The sequence below is a fragment of the Sander lucioperca genome, chromosome 15 (genome assembly GCF_008315115.2).
Source record: "Sander lucioperca isolate FBNREF2018 chromosome 15, SLUC_FBN_1.2, whole genome shotgun sequence".
Taxonomy (NCBI): Eukaryota; Metazoa; Chordata; class Actinopteri; order Perciformes; family Percidae; genus Sander; species Sander lucioperca.
The window spans coordinates 12,273,280-12,293,671 of record NC_050187.1 but is presented as its reverse complement, the minus strand read 5'-3'; the positions used below and the strand labels follow the sequence as shown (position 1 = coordinate 12,293,671).

The 20,392-nt window shown below is 39.0% G+C and overlaps 1 protein-coding gene across 3 annotated transcripts in view; it reads right to left on the bottom strand.

Moving 5' to 3' along the window:
* Nucleotides 1-2,762: 2,762 nt before the first annotated feature.
* Nucleotides 2,763-20,392, bottom strand: part of pik3ap1 (phosphoinositide-3-kinase adaptor protein 1) — a 43,306-nt gene continuing 25,676 nt past the window's right edge. The window contains exons 1-17 of one of the 3 annotated variants that reach the window (XM_035992503.1): nucleotides 17,650-17,904; nucleotides 16,391-16,801; nucleotides 15,552-15,796; nucleotides 15,250-15,394; nucleotides 15,014-15,156; nucleotides 14,797-14,929; nucleotides 14,324-14,520; nucleotides 14,009-14,186; nucleotides 13,850-13,912; nucleotides 13,492-13,740; nucleotides 13,340-13,396; nucleotides 10,529-10,722; nucleotides 10,300-10,372; nucleotides 9,920-10,087; nucleotides 6,380-6,450; nucleotides 5,434-5,534; nucleotides 2,763-3,224 (exon numbers count right to left, since the gene is read on the bottom strand). In XM_035992503.1, the coding sequence (XP_035848396.1) occupies nucleotides 3,107-3,224; nucleotides 5,434-5,534; nucleotides 6,380-6,450; nucleotides 9,920-10,087; nucleotides 10,300-10,372; nucleotides 10,529-10,722; nucleotides 13,340-13,396; nucleotides 13,492-13,740; nucleotides 13,850-13,912; nucleotides 14,009-14,186; nucleotides 14,324-14,520; nucleotides 14,797-14,929; nucleotides 15,014-15,156; nucleotides 15,250-15,394; nucleotides 15,552-15,796; nucleotides 16,391-16,801; nucleotides 17,650-17,680 (2,577 nt within the window). In that variant the 5' untranslated portion in view covers nucleotides 17,681-17,904 and the 3' untranslated portion in view covers nucleotides 2,763-3,106. Of the gene's footprint in view, nucleotides 3,225-5,433; nucleotides 5,535-6,379; nucleotides 6,451-9,919; nucleotides 10,088-10,299; nucleotides 10,373-10,528; nucleotides 10,723-13,339; nucleotides 13,397-13,491; nucleotides 13,741-13,849; nucleotides 13,913-14,008; nucleotides 14,187-14,323; nucleotides 14,521-14,796; nucleotides 14,930-15,013; nucleotides 15,157-15,249; nucleotides 15,395-15,551; nucleotides 15,797-16,390; nucleotides 16,802-17,649; nucleotides 17,905-20,392 lie in introns of those variants that run through there. The other 2 variants (XM_031284179.2, XM_035992504.1) reach the window with 2 other exon arrangements.

Genomic DNA, 20,392 nt, shown 5'->3' with positions numbered 1-20,392 from the left:
TCACTTCATAATTAGTCTATTTCATTAACGTTACCTTGATTGAAAAAGGAGGTTGCGCTTCAATATGGAGATTATCGGTTGAGTGCTAAACCCGAAATCTAATAGGCATGTTCAAACGGTGAAGAACATGTAGCACATCTCAAGTTTCCAAGTTAAGGAGGACAAAATATGCTGTTATTTCACTTGTTAAATTAGGCTTACATCACAATATATCAACGCTAACACGTTTCGGCACAACCTTCTATAGTAAGGTTTAAAGTGTATGGCTACAATGTTAGCAAACAGTTAACGTTAGCTACACATCCAGGGAACCGGAATCATTATAAGCGTTATTAAGAGTCCTGTTTTAGACCACTTGATGAATGTAAGTCATACTCACCCTCCTATGAGCTCGTTTTTCGTCGCTATCAACCCCTGAGAAAAATATCTGGCTCTTTATGCACTAAATGTTCCACTATGTTTACTAGCTAGTTGCTAACTTTGTCTGTGATGTTGTGCTGGGCAGGTGAGGTTAGCTAGCCTACAGTAGGTTTTTAAGAGCTTGTTCCCAAAAAACAGCTGCCTGTTGCAGCGAAAAACAGGGATGATAAAGTGAGACTGAACCCAAACAGTGGAGGCCCATAAAATCAAAACACTGAGCTAAAAGATGCTAGAATGCTCTGTTGAGCTGGGGGGAACAAGGCCTACCTTTTTAGTCTGGGAACTTCAGAGGCTGGTAAACATTCTAGTATTAATACAATTTAATATGAATACATAGATCACTATTATCAATGACAAAAATTAGATCAGTTTACCTTAAAATGGTTCTGGCGGAACAAATCTCAAGAAAACAACAATCCAGATGAAATTTTTAACAATTCACAAGAAAATTTCCAAACATGTTGAGAGAAGATTTGGTGCCATAGAACTCTATCAGTCAGGAAAGGAATTAATGGTCCCATATTGTAAAAAGTGAGATTTCCACTTTTTTTTTTAATTTTAAAGACGGTCAAGGTGCTATATACTGTTAAAGTATCAAAATTCTCACTCAATTCACGGAGAAATACATACAGCCCGTAATCAGACACTGTGCCTTTAAAGATCTGTCAGGACTTCTGTATGGTTGTGATGTCACAACTATACTATTTATAGGTAGAAAGTGCTGCTACATTGCCGTTACAGTCATTCCCTGGCTGCAATGATACTGCAGAGAATCCAAGAGCGCAGATGCTGAAGACCTGGAAACGCTGACCAATCAGAGCAGACTGGGATTTCTCAGGAGGAGGGCTTAAAGAGACATGCTAAAACAAGAGCGTTTCTGACAAAGAATGAATACAAGTATATTCAGACAGAAAGTATGAGAAAAATAATGTTTTTGAATATGTAAACATGTTCTAGTAGAAACCCAAATACAAGAATGAACCTGAAAATGAGCATTATATGGGGCCTTTAAGGTGGCAACTTCCCCTTATCCTAACCTATATCTATATAAGTTGAGATATAATTCAGTGCCCGTCTCTGTCGTGTTTCAATATTTCATAATTAAATTGTATCCACTGATGAATATCAATTCTTGTCAGATCAGAACATGTAAGTCTAATACCACTCAGAGGAGTTATGACCACCTCTGTAACGTTTGAAAGGACGCAGGCACTGTGTCTGTCTGTGACACAGGTCACAAAAACACACTTGGTAACTAATTTTGGTTGCCAAAGAAAACAAATCAACAAAAAAAGATCTGGTAAATATGATTGCAAGCTTCCATCTTTTACCTAAAACAGTCAATGCATTCATGCAGTCATCTTAATCATTAAAAACAATGACACAAAAAAACAAAAACGAACACCCTTTCTGTCTGGAAAACTATAATAGAGAATAAAGGCAGACATTAGCTTGTTTTTTCATTCATTCATAGATGCATTTTCTCAGCTCGAACTGTAGCACACTTTTTTTTTTTAACACATTCTTTATCACCTTTTACACAGAAAATCTTCATTATTGTAAGCCACAAATCTATATATACAGTGAATGATAAAATAAATATAATATGCTTTAATTTAAATCTTTCATTTTGATGCTGTGTATTTATCAGCAAAGATTTTACTTTGAAAGTTTTGACCAGAAGCCGTAGCGGGCTACACTCCCTCACACTTTACATGTGTCTCTCCTCCCAGAACTTTAGAGGGGACAGTTTTGGCAGTCAAGATTCATTTATATTCATAACAGTGAAGTCATTTGTAATTTCATTAAACTGCTGCATGCTCAATGAAAGAAAATCAACCAACTTGGAAAAGGTTTTCACATACAGATCCAAACAGAATATAGAGCGCCACCAAGTGACCAAACCTCATTGCACAAGAAATAAATCAATACTGGTTGTAAAGGAGCCAATTAAAATAGGAACACATTTAACTGCATGAACGCATTTTTATATTTTATTATAAAATTCAGAAGTTACTTAAAGTCTAATATACAATAAAACTGAATTCCTAAAGGTTACTTTATCATCCTTGCATGAATTCTCCAAATGTAATAAAGATATACAAATATCAGAACCAAATTGTGAGTCTTTATATACCTTTGTATATATAAAATGGTGACATCATTTAAGGTAAAATAAGTACAATAAAAAGGAAAATCATATACTGAACAGCATTAACAGTAAACACCACACCCACTGGCTACCATGATTAAATATCATAATTAAGATTTCAATTCAAAACCAATTATTCCCTAACACATTTAACTTAAGACCTATAACAAAGAGAACTACAATACTATTGTAGAGTTTTGTTATTATGCTTTATAATTGCCACAGTTAAATCTTTATATGTTCCAGGGTTATTACAGGTAAAGGTTTTCACAGTAAAACCACACCTACACACACACACAGACAGACACATACACACACACACACACACACACACACACACACGGGAACTGAATTATTCTGTTATGGGACACTGATACATACAATTAATAAAAGGAAAAAAACACACAAAATGGAAACAAAAAACTGTCTCTCTGTGTGTATTCATCTTGCTTAATCCTGTTTTTGTAACTCTTCCATCCCTCTTAAAATACTCCTAACTTTAGAAACTTAACCCAGCAAAAGTGGACGTGTCGATCACCGCAGGCGGCGAGGTATGGGAGGTGCTGCTGAGTTTGTGTGTCTCTGAGTGGGTCTTTGAGGAAGTGCTCGAGTCGGGCAGGATATGTAGCGCTCATTCATCTTCTCTGGGATCCTACAAGAAACAGTACGTAGTAATACACAGTAAATTGTGGGTACACTGTGACCTCCAAATCGTGATCATCAACAACAAAACGTAGCAGAAGCAATAATCACATATACATCCAGACTTTAAAACTAGTGTTTCATGCAATATAATGTGCCATTTCTTTATCCCAGAAATTCACACTAAACAATTCAAACTTTACTAAATCCTTGGTAAACAAATAATTGGATTATTCACGGGTTATCTGTGTGATTGTGATAACAATGTGTCACAAATAAAAAGGCTGTCATGTTTTTAATGCTTTATTAAGCCGACTATTTTACCCATATAAGTCATTGCAATAGAACAGAAATGCTAAACACTGTAAAACCTAAAAATACAGATACTTTATCTTCCATTCACGTTTTGAGAGGGAGAATGCGCAGTCTCTACAAACAAATGTTTTCTGTCAGCTTTCACATCCATTTGAACAAAGAGTTTGTACTGAAATCAATATAATAAATGAATTCCCAATTTAAACACATTTAAATGTGTGACTGGGTAGTAAAAGGTAGCTTAAGCACAACAAATCACATGAATTCCACTCACGTCAAAAGCTCAAATGGTGGTTACTGCTACCCTGCTAAGCTAGTTAGCTTTAGGAGTTTAATTATCAGATTTAGTTACTGCCTTATTTAGTTATGTGGAGTAACAAACTGAGTAACCAAGATGTCCATTAATCAAAATTGATATTTTTCAATTACAGATAACAGCTAGTGTAGGGGAAAATCTGTAAATTGAACTGTAGTTTTAGCTACAGTAAGCTAGCAGTGACTATCTCACCAGCTAGCTTTCACTGCATACAGTTCTTGTTTTGTCTGGTTGGCTGTTCTGAGGGCTTGTGTGACAGCGAGTTCTCCCATCCACAGATTACCTAACCTGAGTGCAGTCACTGTGGTTTGGTTTTTAGTTATGTTTTGTAGTAGCTGAACATTACTGTTTTCGCAGATATTATACATTTCTATGGCATACTAATTTTCAAAAAGACAAAGATTCTAGTCTTCAAGTCAATCATCTTAAATAAACATGTCATTATCGCAGTTTGCCTTTGTAGGGCAACATACTGACCCAATAATCTGAATCTCCTTTGGCACATGAAAAGGTATATCATACTCGTGACATATTGTGTCGCGTCACATTGGATATCCTATCGTATTGATTGTTTGGTATCATACGGTATCGGTCACGCTGTGTTGCGTTTATTTACTTGTTGTGTATAATATTGTATCCCATCACAGCAACTTTTAATTGTATCACGTTACACTTGGGGTGTTGTTCGTAACTGTACAGCTGAGAAAATGAATGAGGCAAACACAAACACCCAAAATCCCCTCAATCACTCCATCACCAGTGTTAACTTTCAGCTGAACTCACTAGTTCATCCACACGGTCTCACCAAAAACCTACAGAACATATACTCATTAATAAGATCTGACAGTGCCATGAGATTAGCAAGAAACCCACTCATGCAGTTTTACCACACTATTTGCAGCACCTCAAACTTTCTTGCCATGGTGTAATGTAGGTGTTCATTTCCCTTTGTCATTATTATGACCCTTACATTTATTTAAGAAACATTACAAAGTTTATGATAGGTTTAGAGACAGAAAACAAGTAAGATTCTTCATGCACAAACGGCAACATGAACAAGAAAGACGATATATACAGTATCCTACATTATAATACAATAGATAAAATATGTTCAATAGTTGAAGAAATTAAGATAACATCAGACTGCGGAGTTTCTGAAAGTTACAGGAATTCAGTGCAGTTATAGTTAACAATCAAACCACTTTTAGAGTCACTTTGATCTGAGCTTTCATTTTAAAATGTTCTCAGCATGTGCTCTCTCGCCTCTGTGTAGATATTTATATTTTTACACAGAATCAACATCAACGCCTTTGCTGCTTTCTCACTTCTGGCTTCCTCCCTGCACAGCTGTGAATCATTGGTGGGTGAGCATTTCCTCTCTCAGTCATCACTGCCTGTAGATTCATTATTGGTTTCTGTTTGTTTCTGTCACACGTCCACACACTATTAGAATTGCTATTAGGCATTGCATAGTTGCAATACGATATATTTGCTACTTCATTTTGTTTTATATACAATTGTATTGACCTATATTGTATTGTTCTGCATTGTAACATCAGTAAACTCAATCATTGGTCTTTAAACTGACCTTTCTGGGATCCGTGGAGGAATCCTGGGTGGAGCAGTGAGGGATGCAGCCTCAGACTGCCGTGGAGGTCGTGGTGGAGGAGGGACACCTTCTATCGTGTCCTTTTGGAAAAAAAACAAAAACAAATGAAATGTATACTGTGATGACACCGAAAACACATTTTGACAAACCCAACATTCCACTATGCTCCACATTCCCATCTGAAACAATTAGCCAATAAATCAATTACTGGATCAACGGAAACCTACTTCTTAATCCACAACTTTTTTGATAATTGATAAATTGCTTAAGTAATATTTCAAGCAGAAAAGTCAAACTCTCTCTAGCTCTAGCTTCTAAGGTGTGAGTAGTTGCTGCATTACTTGATCTTGATGATGATGACAATAAGCTGAAAATCTTTTGTTATGGTTGGACCAAAACGGGCAGTTTGAAGATATCACCTTGGGCTTTAGGCAAATGCTTAATCGATTAATCAAAAAAATACTAAACATGAATCAATAAATAAAATAGTTGTTAGTTGCAGGTCTACCTTCATCAGATATAAGACTCTTAGAATATGAGTAGCGGTTTCAGTAAGAGTTACACTATGACAAGTGATTCCTGAGAAACCATTGAGCAATAAATGCAAAACAATGAGCGCCAAACAAGAAATGAAGAAGAAAAACATGGATCCTGTAGTTTGAGTCTTTTCAAAACCTTTAAACTATAAGTAGATATTTACTTGTAAGTATTTTAGGAACTGAAGTAGCCGGTGACTACAGAATGAAACTCAACACTAGACTCTTTGTCTATGTCATGCGTGTTATAAGTGCAGAGGACAGGGCCACAAGAGAAAGTGACAGTTCAGTTTGGTTTATAGACACTAATGCAGCAATAAAAGGCTGATGTTAAAGGAGTTAAGTCTATGTGAAGACTGTTGTACAAAATGTTGTTATTTTGGGCTCACCTCAAAGTCAGGCTCTGTCCCACTGCTGTAGCTAATGGTGCTGTGAGTGCTGAGTCTGTTGCTCTCAGTACCTGAAGGAAAGAAAAGAAGAAGAATAAACGGGTTAAAGAAATGTTTAGTGTTTGTGGTGAATTGTGGCGTAAGACCACTTCGCCAAATGTGGGGGAAAAAAAAGTATTTTTGAGTCTCACAACAAAGACATTACAGTTGTATAACATGACTGCAGGGAGAGATATCAGAGCGAGATTAAACAGAGAACTGTGAGAATCATAAGGCTGTCTGCAAATTCTTCAAACTTCTCAACATACAGTATCAGTGCATTTGAAAGCATGGTGTTTGTGCTTTTCCAATATTTATATGCAATTTAATTTTTTATGAAAAATAAAAAAATGATACAAAGTACAGGAAATTAAAGTAGCAGTTATCTCATAAAACATATAACATGACGTAACGTATAACCCAAAATGCATACTAAAGAGCAGTTCAATGTCCATACTATTCTAAGCTAGCTTGCTTGAAAACAACATAAACATAAAAGGAGTAGTGAAAACCCCAACAAAAACAACCAATATAACTTAAACATGCAATAACTGTTAAGAATTGATTAATTATCTGATAAGAGGCTGCCAGATCTTCTTAAAAGTCTGTCTTTAACAAACTAGGCTTATTTGTTAAACAGTAATCTGACTGTGGGCTTTTTTTTTTAGTTAGGCTGTAAGAGAGTGTAATCTGAGACAACTCACACTTTGAAAATACAATATGGGCCAATATAAGTATTTCAGGGACATTTTAAAGGGGTGATAGAATTCAAAACTGATTTTACCTTGTCATAGTTGAATAATGACAGTTGTGTGGGTAACTAGGACATACGTAGAACCTCAAAATCCCATTGGCATCCCTTTCCTCTGCAAATCTCACAATTTGAAACTGCCTCTGAAAACGGTCAAATCTCAACGAAGCTAATAGTTGACGTCAACTCAGTGGCTCCTCCTTATTTGGCTCTGGTCTCTATCTTTGTCATGCCCCAACATTTACATAGGTATTCAGGTAGTCTTCTGAATAGGTTGCGCAGATCTCAGAAATTGTATACATTGTTCATCTGCTATTTTATCACTAAATTCACTTCTGAGACTTTTTTATGCGAGAAATCAACTACGTAGAGGTCAAATATTGGCCGTTTTACGAAAATTGATGGCTAATTACAAATTTTGTCCGACTGTGTGTCGGAATTCAGCAGCCGGTGCTGCCTGTGTTGCTGCCTCGCCGCCCGGCCTGTCCTCCTTCACAGACCCCGGGCCTGCTGTGAGGTAGATGGAGCTCCGTCACGGCCGGCAGCCCACGGTGCTCCATACCCGCGCCAAGTCACCGTTTCTGGGTTACTGGACTACTAAACGCCGCTGCCCTGACAGAGCTCCAGGGCCTGCAGCTCCCCTCTTCCTGCTAAATGGCCAGGAAGTGTGTGTGAGTGAGAGCACGTTACGCCCGCAATCTCTTACAACAGGTTCCAGTTAATCTTATAATGGATATGTGTGTTGAGTTATTTAAACAAACGATCGGGGAAATTAACGCCTCTTGTCCGCGGTGAGCTGGATGGAGCTCTATCAATGAGAGCTAGCTTGCCTCCTCCTAACAAGACCTCTAAAATTCACAAAAATGCATTAAATTGAAACTGGACAAAAGTGTTAGCTTTGTAAGACCTCAGGGTAGCTGTGATATACATGCCGTGACAAAATTCAATCTGTAAATATACGATAGTTATGCCGACAGCTGGCAGCCGGTCAGCTCCGTGGAGCATAGAAATAGGGCACCACCAATTATAGCAGGACTCGTTTGTAAGTCAAGACATCTGTCAAGATCATAGACAGTAAAGGAAATGGACAATGTGACGCTGTTGTTTTCTACGGAGACCAGTGAAGTCTATTAGAAGCACTTTTCCGGTGATGGCTGAGCGTTACTGCGCAGCCTCCAACTGAGAGAGACGACGTAGATGTGACGTGAGTAACCTGTCTGAAAGTTGGAAGTCTTCTGGTAGCTGTGCCAAGAGAAATCTCAATCATTCCCAATCTTGCAGAGACGGAGAGTGTAGGTATATGTAAGGAGATAACATGGGCACAGGCTAATTATTGCTAACTAAAATGCTAGTTAACATTAGTAATTAAACTTAAACAGCTAATGTAAGTTGAAACTGCCTGTGAGCTTCTACTGTACTGTACGGTAATTCCTCTACTATGAGACAGTAAGTCGCGTGGTTATGACACAGTCGTTTTCACAATCATTTTTACAAAAACGTCTGCTATGGAGCCATAACGTGAGATACAAGGTAATGGAGCCTTTTATACATTGTTGTGTTTCTTTAGAAATAAACAATGGACAAATAGAGTCTTTACACGCTTCAGATGCAAAGTTATTCGCTGTCAAAGTAGCGCCAAAATGAATGGCAGTCAATGGAATGCTAATGGCGGGTGATGGCTTGATAGCATCAAAATGGCTCCATAGGAGCTATGGTTTGCAGAGGCTGGCTTAACCCCTTGGTCTAGATCAGAGGCTGAACCATTTCTACAAAACTGATGATGTTGTTTCTGATTTGCAGGAATTCCAATACGTTAGTTCTTAAAAAAATCTATGTTCATTCTTGCAAGTTTTTCGAGAAACTGCCATATCAGGTTTAGGTCCCTAAAGAGAATAAGGAAGCTATGGCTTGTTTAGTGTTGTGAAACAAAGAAATGTAAAAGAGGCAAACTAAAACGGTCTCTCACTCGTAATGAGTTGGCCACCATTATCATGACTATTACCATTTCCTTTAGACAAGGGAAGGCACTTTAAAACATGCTTTACCTCCTGTAATATATTATTTAGTATGAAGTTAGAAGAAATGTATTTATTGACAAACAGCACTCTAGTAGCTATATGAAAAAAACATTCCTGAGTCAAGACCCTTCACTCTACTACTTAATGTAGTTTTGGATTATTCCAATGGATTTACTGTAACATCAAGCATTTTACATCCTTCTACCCAAGAAGCAACTGAAACAAAGAGGAAAATTCAAGCTGTTTCATAAGAAACTTCAACAGCTGCAAATGTTGCTGCTTCCAATATTACCACTGCCCCCAAGTTCCACTATGTGAGTATTATTTTCTCCTCCTGCATCCTTTCTAAGTTTATTTGGCTTATGGCTGCTACAGTAGTCCCTCCTTACTTTTTTTTTTTAGTGCTAACTAATGAGACACATAAAATTATGGGCTGTGTCATAAACAGCTATTTTTCCTTTGCCCGCTTGACTGGGTTTTGTGGAGGCAGGACCCTAAACAGCAAGCAGGTGCAGACACCATAAACAGGTCACCAGTCCATCACAGAGCAACAGTCACTCATATTTTAAAGAGTCTACATGGCCTCTGACATACATGTAATTGGAAAGTGGCCAAGCAAACACAAGAAGAAAGAGCTGAGAACCTACACTTTGGGCCTTCTGGTTTAGTTACAGTTCTGACCACTGACCACAGTGTTGCAAAAATAACAAACAAAAAAGCATTAGGACTCACTGGAGGTGCTGGACGTGCTACCAGTCTTCCAGGTGCCTCTCTGGATAGTCTGAGTCACTGGAGGAGGGGCCGCCACCATTCTGGGTGCCGGCTCATACACAGAGCACTCTAACGTCACATTAGAGCCCCAGTATAAGTTCCTCTGCAGCGGAGCACTTATCTCATAATCTTAAAAGCGGGGAGACCACATAAAATATTAGCTTCTTCCAACAACAGGATGTGATTTTCCGCTATGTGCTGCCCATAATTTAATAATTTTTTAACTGTAATATACACTTATAGACAGTTCATTGTGGAGATATATTTAAGCTGCATTAGACCCATTTGATTCATAATAAATAAAATAAATATTTCAATAATAAATAGTCAAAATATTCTACCAAGCTCCTTTCCTGACTTCTCTCTCTCTTTGTGACGTCTGGTGATGCTTTCTCGTAATCTCTTTAGATTTTCCTGAAGAAAAAACAAACAAAAACAGCACACACACACACACACACACACACACACACACACACACACACACACACACACACACACACACACGTTAGATCCATTTCCTGACCACAAATCAGCACCTGACATACCATAAAGTTTGTATAGTTGATCTACCTGCTGATAGCGTATGGAGCTTGACCTCCGGTCATGGTCAAACTGCCAGGCCTTGAACTCTTGGACAGCTTCATCCACGGTAATTTCCCCCACCTTCACCCTCTCCTGCAGAGATATGAGCTGTCTCTGTCCAGGTGTCTTCATCCCAGCGTAGGGATCATAAACAGGAGAGGGGGGCCGCGCCACAGGTTGAGCTGGATGGGCGGAAAAGGTTGTCATTTAACAAAAACAGAGGCGGTATCAAATATCGTGAAATGTTCCACTTTGCATTATGTCATGCCTAGTAACCGGGAGACACTGTGGGAGGTGCTGCGGGAGTATGGGGTGAGGGGGTCCCTTCTCAGGGCCATCCAATCTCTGTACGACCAAAGCGAGAGCTGTGTCCGGGTTCTCGGCAGTAAGTCGGACTCGTTTCAGGTGAGAGTTGGCCTCCGCCAGGGCTGCGCTTTGTCACCAATCCTGTTTGTAGTATTTATGGACAGGATATCGAGGCGTAGTCGGGGTGGAGAGGGGTTGCAGTTTGGTGAGCTGGGGATCTCATCGCTGCTTTTTGCAGATGATGTGGTCCTGATGGCATCGTCGGCCTGTGACCTTCAGCACTCACTGGATCGGTTCGCAGCCGAGTGTGAAGCGGCTGGGATGAGGATCAGCACCTCTAAATCTGAGGCCATGGTTCTCAGCAGGAAACCGATGGAGTGCCTTCTCCAGGTAGGGAATGAGTCTTTACCCCAAGTGAAGGAGTTCAAGTACCTTGGAGTCTTGTTCGCGAGTGAGGGAACAATGGAGTGGGAGATTGGTCGGAGAATCGGCGCAGCGGGTGCGGTATTACACTCAATTTATCGCACCGTTGTGACGAAAAGAGAGCTGAGCCAGAAGGCAAAGCTCTCAATCTACCGGTCAGTTTTCGTTCCTACCCTCACCTATGGTCATGAAGGCTGGGTCATGACCGAAAGAACGAGATCCAGGGTACAAGCGGCCGAAATGGGTTTCCTCAGGAGGGTGGCTGGCGTCTCCCTTAGAGATAGGGTGAGAAGCTCAGTCATCCGTGAGGAGCTCGGAGTAGAGCCGCTGCTCCTTCGCGTCGAAAGGAGCCAGTTGAGGTGGTTCGGGCATCTGGTAAGGATGCCCCCTGGGCGCCTCCCTAGGGAGGTTTTCCAGGCACGTCCAGCTGGGAGGAGGCCTCGGGGAAGACCCAGGACTAGGTGGAGGGATTATATCTCCAACCTGGCCTGGGAACGCCTCGGGATCCCCCAGTCGGAGCTGGTTAATGTGGCTCGGGAAAGGGAAGTTTGGGGTCCCCTGCTGGAGCTGCTACCCCCGCGACCCGTTACCGGATAAGCGGAAGAAGATGGATGGATGGATGGATAGTAACTAGAAAAGACAACGTGAAGTCAAAATAAAAGGCTGTTTTCTTTTGGGATTTTTTTAAGTTGTACAACTGTTTCTTGTAGAAAGCTGATGTGCTTATCGGCAGAACTAAGCTCCTCGGTTCAATAGGCAGAGTCAAAGAAGCACTGATGTGTGAAGCACAGTATTTAAAACTCTATCTGACATATTCATATGACAGAAATGAGCCTAACTAGCCTACTGAAATAACTACAGTAGAGTATATTGTATAGTGGCTAGCAAAAACAATTTGAATTTAGAACCTAAAGGGTATTTCCGCTAATATTCTTTTAAATTAGTGCTCATAGTATCTCCTCTCTTACATTAGTTGCACAGCAAATACAAAAGGCAACATTTTATTTTCATTCACTGTTTATAAGAAACAAGGTGGTCGTGCAAAAAAGGCCCACATGCAATTAAAAATGTTGAAAAACTTAAAGGAGAGATGCGGTGCAAAATAAACCAAGGGGTTAATAACACATAATTACCGAGTCGACCGTTCTCTGGGATATGTTTTTCATGGGAATCGAATGTGACCAGTTTTAGCCCAAACCGCTAATTAGCTTATAAAGCTAGTCGTTGGGGCACGAGGAAAGTAAAAAGAAATCACTATTTCTATACCACTAACATAGAACACCAGAAAACTCAGATTGGACAGATAGTCCAGCTAGCTGTCTGGATTTACCCTGCAGAGATCTAAGAAAACAGAGTTTAAAATGTCAACACAAAGAAAGCCCTGGGTAACGGATATCTGGCCTAAATGAGTGAAATCCTGAAAGTGGATATAGACTTAACATTAAATTAAACAATATAATAAATTAAATTATATACTGCTGGGTAGCTCAACTTATAATATCATATCATAATGTATTAGTTGACTTATATTTTGTATTTATAATCTGAATCTGTAAAGCAACTAGAAACCAAAGCTGTCAGACAAAGAGTAAAAAGTACAACTTTGCCTCCAAAATGCAGTGAAGTATAAAGTAACATAATATGGAAATACTGAAGTGAAGTAAAGGTACCTCAAATGTATACAGAAGTTGAATAAATGTACGTACCTACAGTACATTCCACTACTGATTTGATAGAGTTAAGATTTAAAGATTGTGTATACCATACGTACTCTCACGAGTAATTTATGAACAAACACAGTGAAGTACTGAATAAACAGACAATGTAACATTGGTGTCCTTGGAATATCATAAGTAATGTTGAGAATCAACTCAAGCTTTTGTGAATTTAACAATGTGTAGTAAAGTGCTAGGCCTCTTCCATTAACCTTTTTAGTATTTTACAAAATCAAAAAACAATGTTGGCTCCTTCCTTACCGAGGTTGAACGCAACCAAGGAGATTAATAACAGTTTTACAATGATCTTATCAACTTAAAATGTAAAAACAGACTTGAGAAGAGAAAATAATACCTGCAGGATATCCCATTTCCATGGTTTTACTCTGGGACGTAGCTTTATCTGAAAACACTGTCAGAGATACTGAGTTATCTTTTTTTAGGCATGGAGAACAGTTTTATGAAATCTGAACATTTTTGGGGAAAGAGAAAAAGACCGCTCATTACCTCTAGAGATGTAGGGCATAGGCTGTTCAGGGTCAGACTCGGACTCAGGTCTGGGGATGGGGGCTGGTGGGCGGTTCAGGATCGCTGGGTTATAGGTGCCATCTCCATCCACAGTATCATAGATATCCTCTGGGCAGAGGTTGTATGGATCCTCCTCTTCTTCAATTTGATCTAAGTCATTATCGTTTTCCTCTTCCTCACTTCTAAGGTGCTCATTGTTGTCCTGGTTTACACTGGCATGTGGTTTTGCTGAAGGACACAATATAACCGTACTATATTATATATATACACTTTACTATATTATACATGTTTCAATTTGAGGTCATTACTTCAGTTATTCAAATATATCAAGGTATACCTTGGAAGAACTTCCTAAGCATAGCTTCCTCGGGGTTCTCGTCTACTGCGGTCATCACCTCATCTGAAAAGAAAACATCAGAATCAGCAACAGTTTAACCATCATTTTTGTAGTCGTCATCATTGTTAGGACCAATAAATTAAATCATGTTATTCTTACATAGGTCCTCTGCACATTCAGGGTCAATCCCCAGCATTGACTCATATATGTCCTCCGAGCAACCAGAGTACTTCATCATGATATTATCAGAGGCCGTTGACATCGACTCATAAATTTCTACACCCTCTTCTGTGTTGATGGAGTCCTCAATGTGAGACTTGAGCATGTCTGCTGTCTCCTAGATTTGTCAGAACACAAGAGACACAGACACTAAGTAAAAAGATACGCAAAAGAAAATATGCAACACATTGTTGGATGCTGAATGAAAAAAAAAAAGAAAAAAGAAAAAAAAAAAGCTTTCATCACTGGACTTACAACAAATTCATCCATGAACTGTCTGAGATCAGAGAAGCCACTCTTCTCTGCCAGCGTGTTTGGGTAGTCTCCATACTTGTTCATCACGCTGTAAGCCTGCAGGGCCCCAGGACACTGAAGGAGAATGGTGGTCAACTTCTTCAGGCCGTATTTTGCAGCAAAGTGGAGCAGCGTGGGAAGCTCCTCATTGCGCTGATCTGAAGTTCCAAAAAGCAATCGGATAAAACAATTCGTACGACTGTATGTTGACTCCTAAAAGCTGCTTTCACTCTGTGAGGTTTCATCGTAATAAATCAAACAGGCAATGCAGATGTGGATCAAATATGCTTTCAAATGCTTCCAGATATGTTCTCGTGATACATCTGCAACAAAAGCACATCTGCCTCCAACTTCGGGAATTTTTTTGGGGAATGCCTCAAAATAAATCAGCTTTGGCAACTAATAGAACACGAAATCAGAGTTTTTGTACTCACATGACGCCATATTATCTACTTCAATCTGTCTGATTCCAAACAGCTGAAGACTAGTTGCAGGCATTCTGGACTTTAACGAGTCAGTTAGCATTTTGTCCAGCGATTCAGTTGCATTGGACGTCAAGTTGAAGGCCTGAAAGTACAAAATGACATGCATAACCTGAAGAGCTTTTAACAGTAGCAAAACAACACTTTATTATATGACATAATGTCTTACCTGGCAGATGAAGTTAACAGGATCAGCAGCATTTTCAAGATACCGACTGACTTCTCCCATATTGGTATAGTATGTAACAGACCTCAAGCTGACACAGCATTGGTCAGTGTACATGGTGAGTGACACCACTCCAGCAGGCATCTCTATTAGGGGAAAAAAGAGATTTCAGATTAAAGTTTCTTGCCATCAACACTGAAAAAACAGTTAAGGTCACATGACTTCCTGGCGATACTTACCAGGTGCAGTAACACTTATAGTGTATTCATTCTCCACAGTGGCTGGGACCCTTTTTGCAGCTACATTTTCAGATGAAAACTCTACCTCTGGTACTGACCGATCATCTACTTTATGCGTAAAAATTATAAAAACTCTCTCCTGTTCCTTTTAAAAAAAAAAAAAAAAAAAAAAAAATAGAATTAGTATAGGTTCCAAGTAATTACTTTCAACTAGGAGTTTACTAGTTAATTTCTAGAAAACAAGTGTTGATCCTACTGTAATATGACCTGATGTTTTCATGATGTAATTACTTCAGTCTTACCCCACACAGAACTCTGTTTGGTTGAACGGTGAGACAGGTGAGGTGCGTGGGTGTATAAAGTCCCTTGCTTGTTGAACACTCTGTGCTCACTGCTTCCTCATCCTTCAGGACAGTTTCTTGTTGCTCCTCTGACACCAGTTCCTCTGTTTCTTCAAGGGTGGGATTTTCCATTGAATATGCTGCTGGGATGTGCAACTCTGCTGCAGCTACAGCTTCGCTCTCATGTTCGGCTTCCACTTGTCTGCCTTTGAATTAAAAAAAAAAAGCAAAGATGTTATTATCAAAAATCAATCTTCGATGTGAACCTTAATATTCTACATACTATATTCATTCGGTGAGTCCTAAAGGCTCAGTTTATGCACAAAAAAAATTCATTTTCTCTGCTGATAGTTACAGTTCTATATGCTGACATTTGAGGTATCCACATACAAACCTTCTGTGACCACCTTGTAGACATATGATAAACCACAGCCATCTCTGTGAACCTGCTCTGTGAACAGTTTTCACACGGACAATCGAGATGCTTTTTTTCAAAAAATTCTTGTCAGATCTTGACCACCACATACAGTACGATATTTAAGGTAATATATTAAGGGAAGGGAGATAATACGTCTTTTTGTAATTCGGGTGAACTGACTCTTTGATTATGTTTGCTCTTTGGGCCTCGAAGCAGCTTATCTGAATTTCAAAAAGTTGTAACCTATTAGGAAAAAGCTTCAGAAATACAGTTTAGCTATAATAATAACACCACCAAAGTGTTAGGTCTGTTAAAGGCACACAAAAACCTGAAATAATAACATAATAATAATGATAAAAAGAGGGTGATAAGTTTTGCGTACTGTCAGCGATGGACTCCAAAATGGTGGAAATGTAGACAGCAGGATCGTCGTCAGCGTAGAGTTTTCTCCAGCTCGGCCAGTCTTCGAAGCACTCCGTCAGTATGTCACCCTCTGGCAAGCCGAACAGCAGGGCCACAACTCTATGTGGAGGATAAAGGAGTCTCTGAAGTGCTCCCTGCAGTTCAGGGTCATAGAGCATGTCCAGGATTTCTCCCGTGAGGAGCAACACAATGCACTTGCAGCTTTGAAAATATTCATAGTCACATCCGTAGAGCTGATCAGCTGGGTTGACTGAATGCAGCAAAATAGACATTTTGTGAAATTCTTTGGAGGATTTCAAGATCTGCTGCAAATATGTTGCCCATTCCCATGCCTCAGCTGTGTGCAGAATTAACAGATCATGTGCTGAAAGAGATTTTGCCGAAAAACAGAATATGTTAGTGTGATTAGAATGTACAGTGCATGTATTCAAAAACACTCTCCAAATTGCCTAACCAAAGCATAAAACTGGAAAATAATAATCATTAGTTCCTTAAACGCTGCTGATCCAGCCTGACCACGTGAAATGAATCACAATCCTGTAATTGGCTCAAACGTTGCACTGATGATATATGACACTGATCATATTATGTGTTGGTCTCCATGTTGCAGCAGGTAATGTTTGACGTGGAAATGCTTCACAACATACCAGCTGTCCGGCTGTGAAATGCCAAGGTCACTGTGGTTACAGAATGAATGTCCGATCTGTTTGATTTTTCAGTGCCGAGCCAACAAGGAGTTGTGCAAACATTGCGCTGTGTCAACACTGGTCAGAGTAATTTTGTTTGACTCATTACAGTGTTTAATCAGGTCAAGTTCACCTCTGTATACGCTAACTGGGAAAGAAACCCAACACGACTATTTCAACTTAATCACAGTTCCCACTGATGACAGGGCAGAGAAGACTTGCCATCTGTTTCTTAATGGACCGACGACACGATTCAAATTTAGACGTGTGGGAAATTCTTAAATAACCGACATTAATTTAACCAGACAGGAAGGCTAAGATGCTTGCTTCCTCTTTTATTTTATAAGCTCAGAAAAAAACTTGTCAATGAAAGTTTAGTTAAATAAAGTCCAATTAAATAAACATATTTCAAAAGAAAAGATAAAACATTCTAAAAGAGTAATCCCTATTGTATAAAAGATTGCTTTCTTTTGGGTATATTTTCACCACCTGAAACTGACTAAAAAGACGGTAGAAGATATGTCATATTTACCTGATGTAATGCTCGAGATGGGTTCTTCCATGGTCAAAAGTGTAGAAAAATCACCCCACAAGACGCATCATTTGCTCAAATATGTCCCTTTGGTTTGTCAAGCTTACTAAAGCTCTTTTCCTCTTCAACTGAAACTAAATTAGCTTTCACTAGCTATAGCACTTTGCTCAGTTGTATTAATAGCAACACTTAGTTTCCTGATTTTGGTGACACTGCCCACTTCCTGAAACAGTTGAAGAAGTGAGAAAATGCGCTGCAGTGGTGTTATGTTGTACAACATGTCTTTGATTACACATACCCTTGGCTTTTTTTTTCATTAGTCTTTTGTAGATAGTACGTAGATCATTTAGAGGGGAAAGTGATACATAACCAAAAAGGGGTAGTTAATAGAGATACTGTGTTGAACCTTGAGACATGCAGGCACAGACCTTGATGTAGCAAACAGATTCATCCAAAGCCTCTAGTCTTTATGTAGGAAACACTTTAGATAAACTTTTGCTCTCTTTTGTTCTCAAAAAACATGCACGCACGCACGCACACACAAACACACACACACACACACACACACACACACACACACACACACACACACTTCACCTGTTGTGCGAGTCATATGCTTCTTCTGTTTTTTCACTTCCTTAACAAGGTGCGATGTGTCCAAAGTTCCACAGTCAGAGTGATATTGTGAGACTATAGCTCAAATAAATAATATGCTTATCTCAAAACAATAACACTATGACCATGATCATGTTACCTACTTTAAACTCTACTACCACAGAGGCACAGTTATAAAAGTATAAAAGTTAATGTTAAACTTGGTATGTTAAACACATCTTTTTTTGTTTTTTTTTACAAGCATTTGCTTTAAGCATGCTGATACACTTTCTGGGTCATTTTAAAGCTTAATATGTATTATATGTACATACAGTTAGTAAGTAAGGTTTATTTATATGTCACCTTTCACAGATACAAAATCACAAAGTGCTCAACATTAAAACCATAACACAATACAAGCAATAAAAAAAATACATATAGTATGTATGCAGCTACACTCTAAATTGGTGAACATTCCAGTCTCCCTGATCATTCTCTACTACTTCTTAAAGGTCCAGTGTGTAACGTGTTTAGTTGTTCATTATCAAAATCTGTGTTGCCCGTTCACAAACTTGTCCTTTTTCATGAATATTTACCACCACCATCAATTCCAAGTATTCCTATTGGCTTGAAATTTTACATTTGCATTCGCATGAACTGGGGTAGACGCTCCATATTCATGCGGCATCTTGAAATACGTTATCCGGTAAGGGACATACAGGACATACTGCTCCGCCTTTCGCATTTTCGCTGTCACATGATAAACTCACAGGTGCTGCTAATGCTGCTAATGGGTATCGTAGCTTCCCGGCCCCGGCAAGTTTGAAGAAGGAAACATGGAGGACCACACGGATTCAAAATCCAAATTTCAGAAACAGGAGTCTTCTTCTTCGCCCAGAAAAAGAAAAAGGATATTGAAAAGAGCAAGAGACCGGCTTTTTGAAGCGTGAAGGCTACCGTAGCTGTAATACGTACTTTGAACTGCGTGGCACGAGAGAGTTGATTGCGATATAAGATCTCAACGCTAGATGGGAGAAATTCCTACACATTGGACCTTTAAGTTTCGTATAAATCTTGACCACTGTGAGCAGACAAAAATAACTGAAGTGAAAGATAATGTGTGTCAGGTGCAGGCAAAGAAACCAACTGTAAGAAAAGTACCAAATGATTTCATGGGTTCAGCTCTGAATTATTTCAGTTAGGTGAACTGTCAAGGGTAGATGTAGATGAGTAGTCTTGAGTAGGTGTAAACACTCAGAATGAGTCTGAGATGAAGTTGAAGAGATGGGATTTTTATTATTTCATTCCCAATTAAGGCCACAGAGGCAAAATAGTGACACAAAAATTAACAAAATTATGGAAAGCAAAAAATATACTTTCAAAAAAATATTGTAAATTGACTTGGGAGTCAAAACAATCACAGAGTATTAACAATTGTTCACTAATTGACCTTAAATCAAGTCATCACTCTGGATGTCACCCAACAGACTTACGTCCTACTCCCTCAAGTGTTCTGACAGCTCTCCCTCCAGAGCAACTACAACCTACTCTTTATAGCCTGAAGCCCCGCCCCTCAAATTGGAACATACCAACACAATACAATGCAGGGGTGGCTCAGGTGAATAGACCATAAAAGGCTCAAAACAGTCAACATTAATACATCTATTAGGCTAGACATTTACCGTAGATTATTTACATGATTCAGAAAACATTTCACAAAGCCACAAGATAACTTGACGGCTAATAAAATAATTACTTCAAAATTACGGTTCACTTCCTGTTACCCCGGAAGTCCTAGCCTCATTTAAACCTGAGGATTGCGGCAAACTTTCCTTTAAAGAGAGCACATGCTGTTAAGACAAATATCCCGTTACCCTCTATTAGCTTTTAAACTCAATAAACAGACTCTAGATAACAAAGACATAAGTGTTGCGTGATTATTGTAACTGGACATGTTTGTGAAATAAACTGTATGGTTTTAAACAATAGAAAATGATGTATTGATGGATGTTGCTATAGCATTTAAATCACCGCAGAATTAAATGTTAAATATGTGCACAAGAAAACTACGGGATTACTATGTGGAATTAGATGAATGAATGGCTATGCTTAACAGAACATATGAACCCAGTATGATAAGTAACAGAGC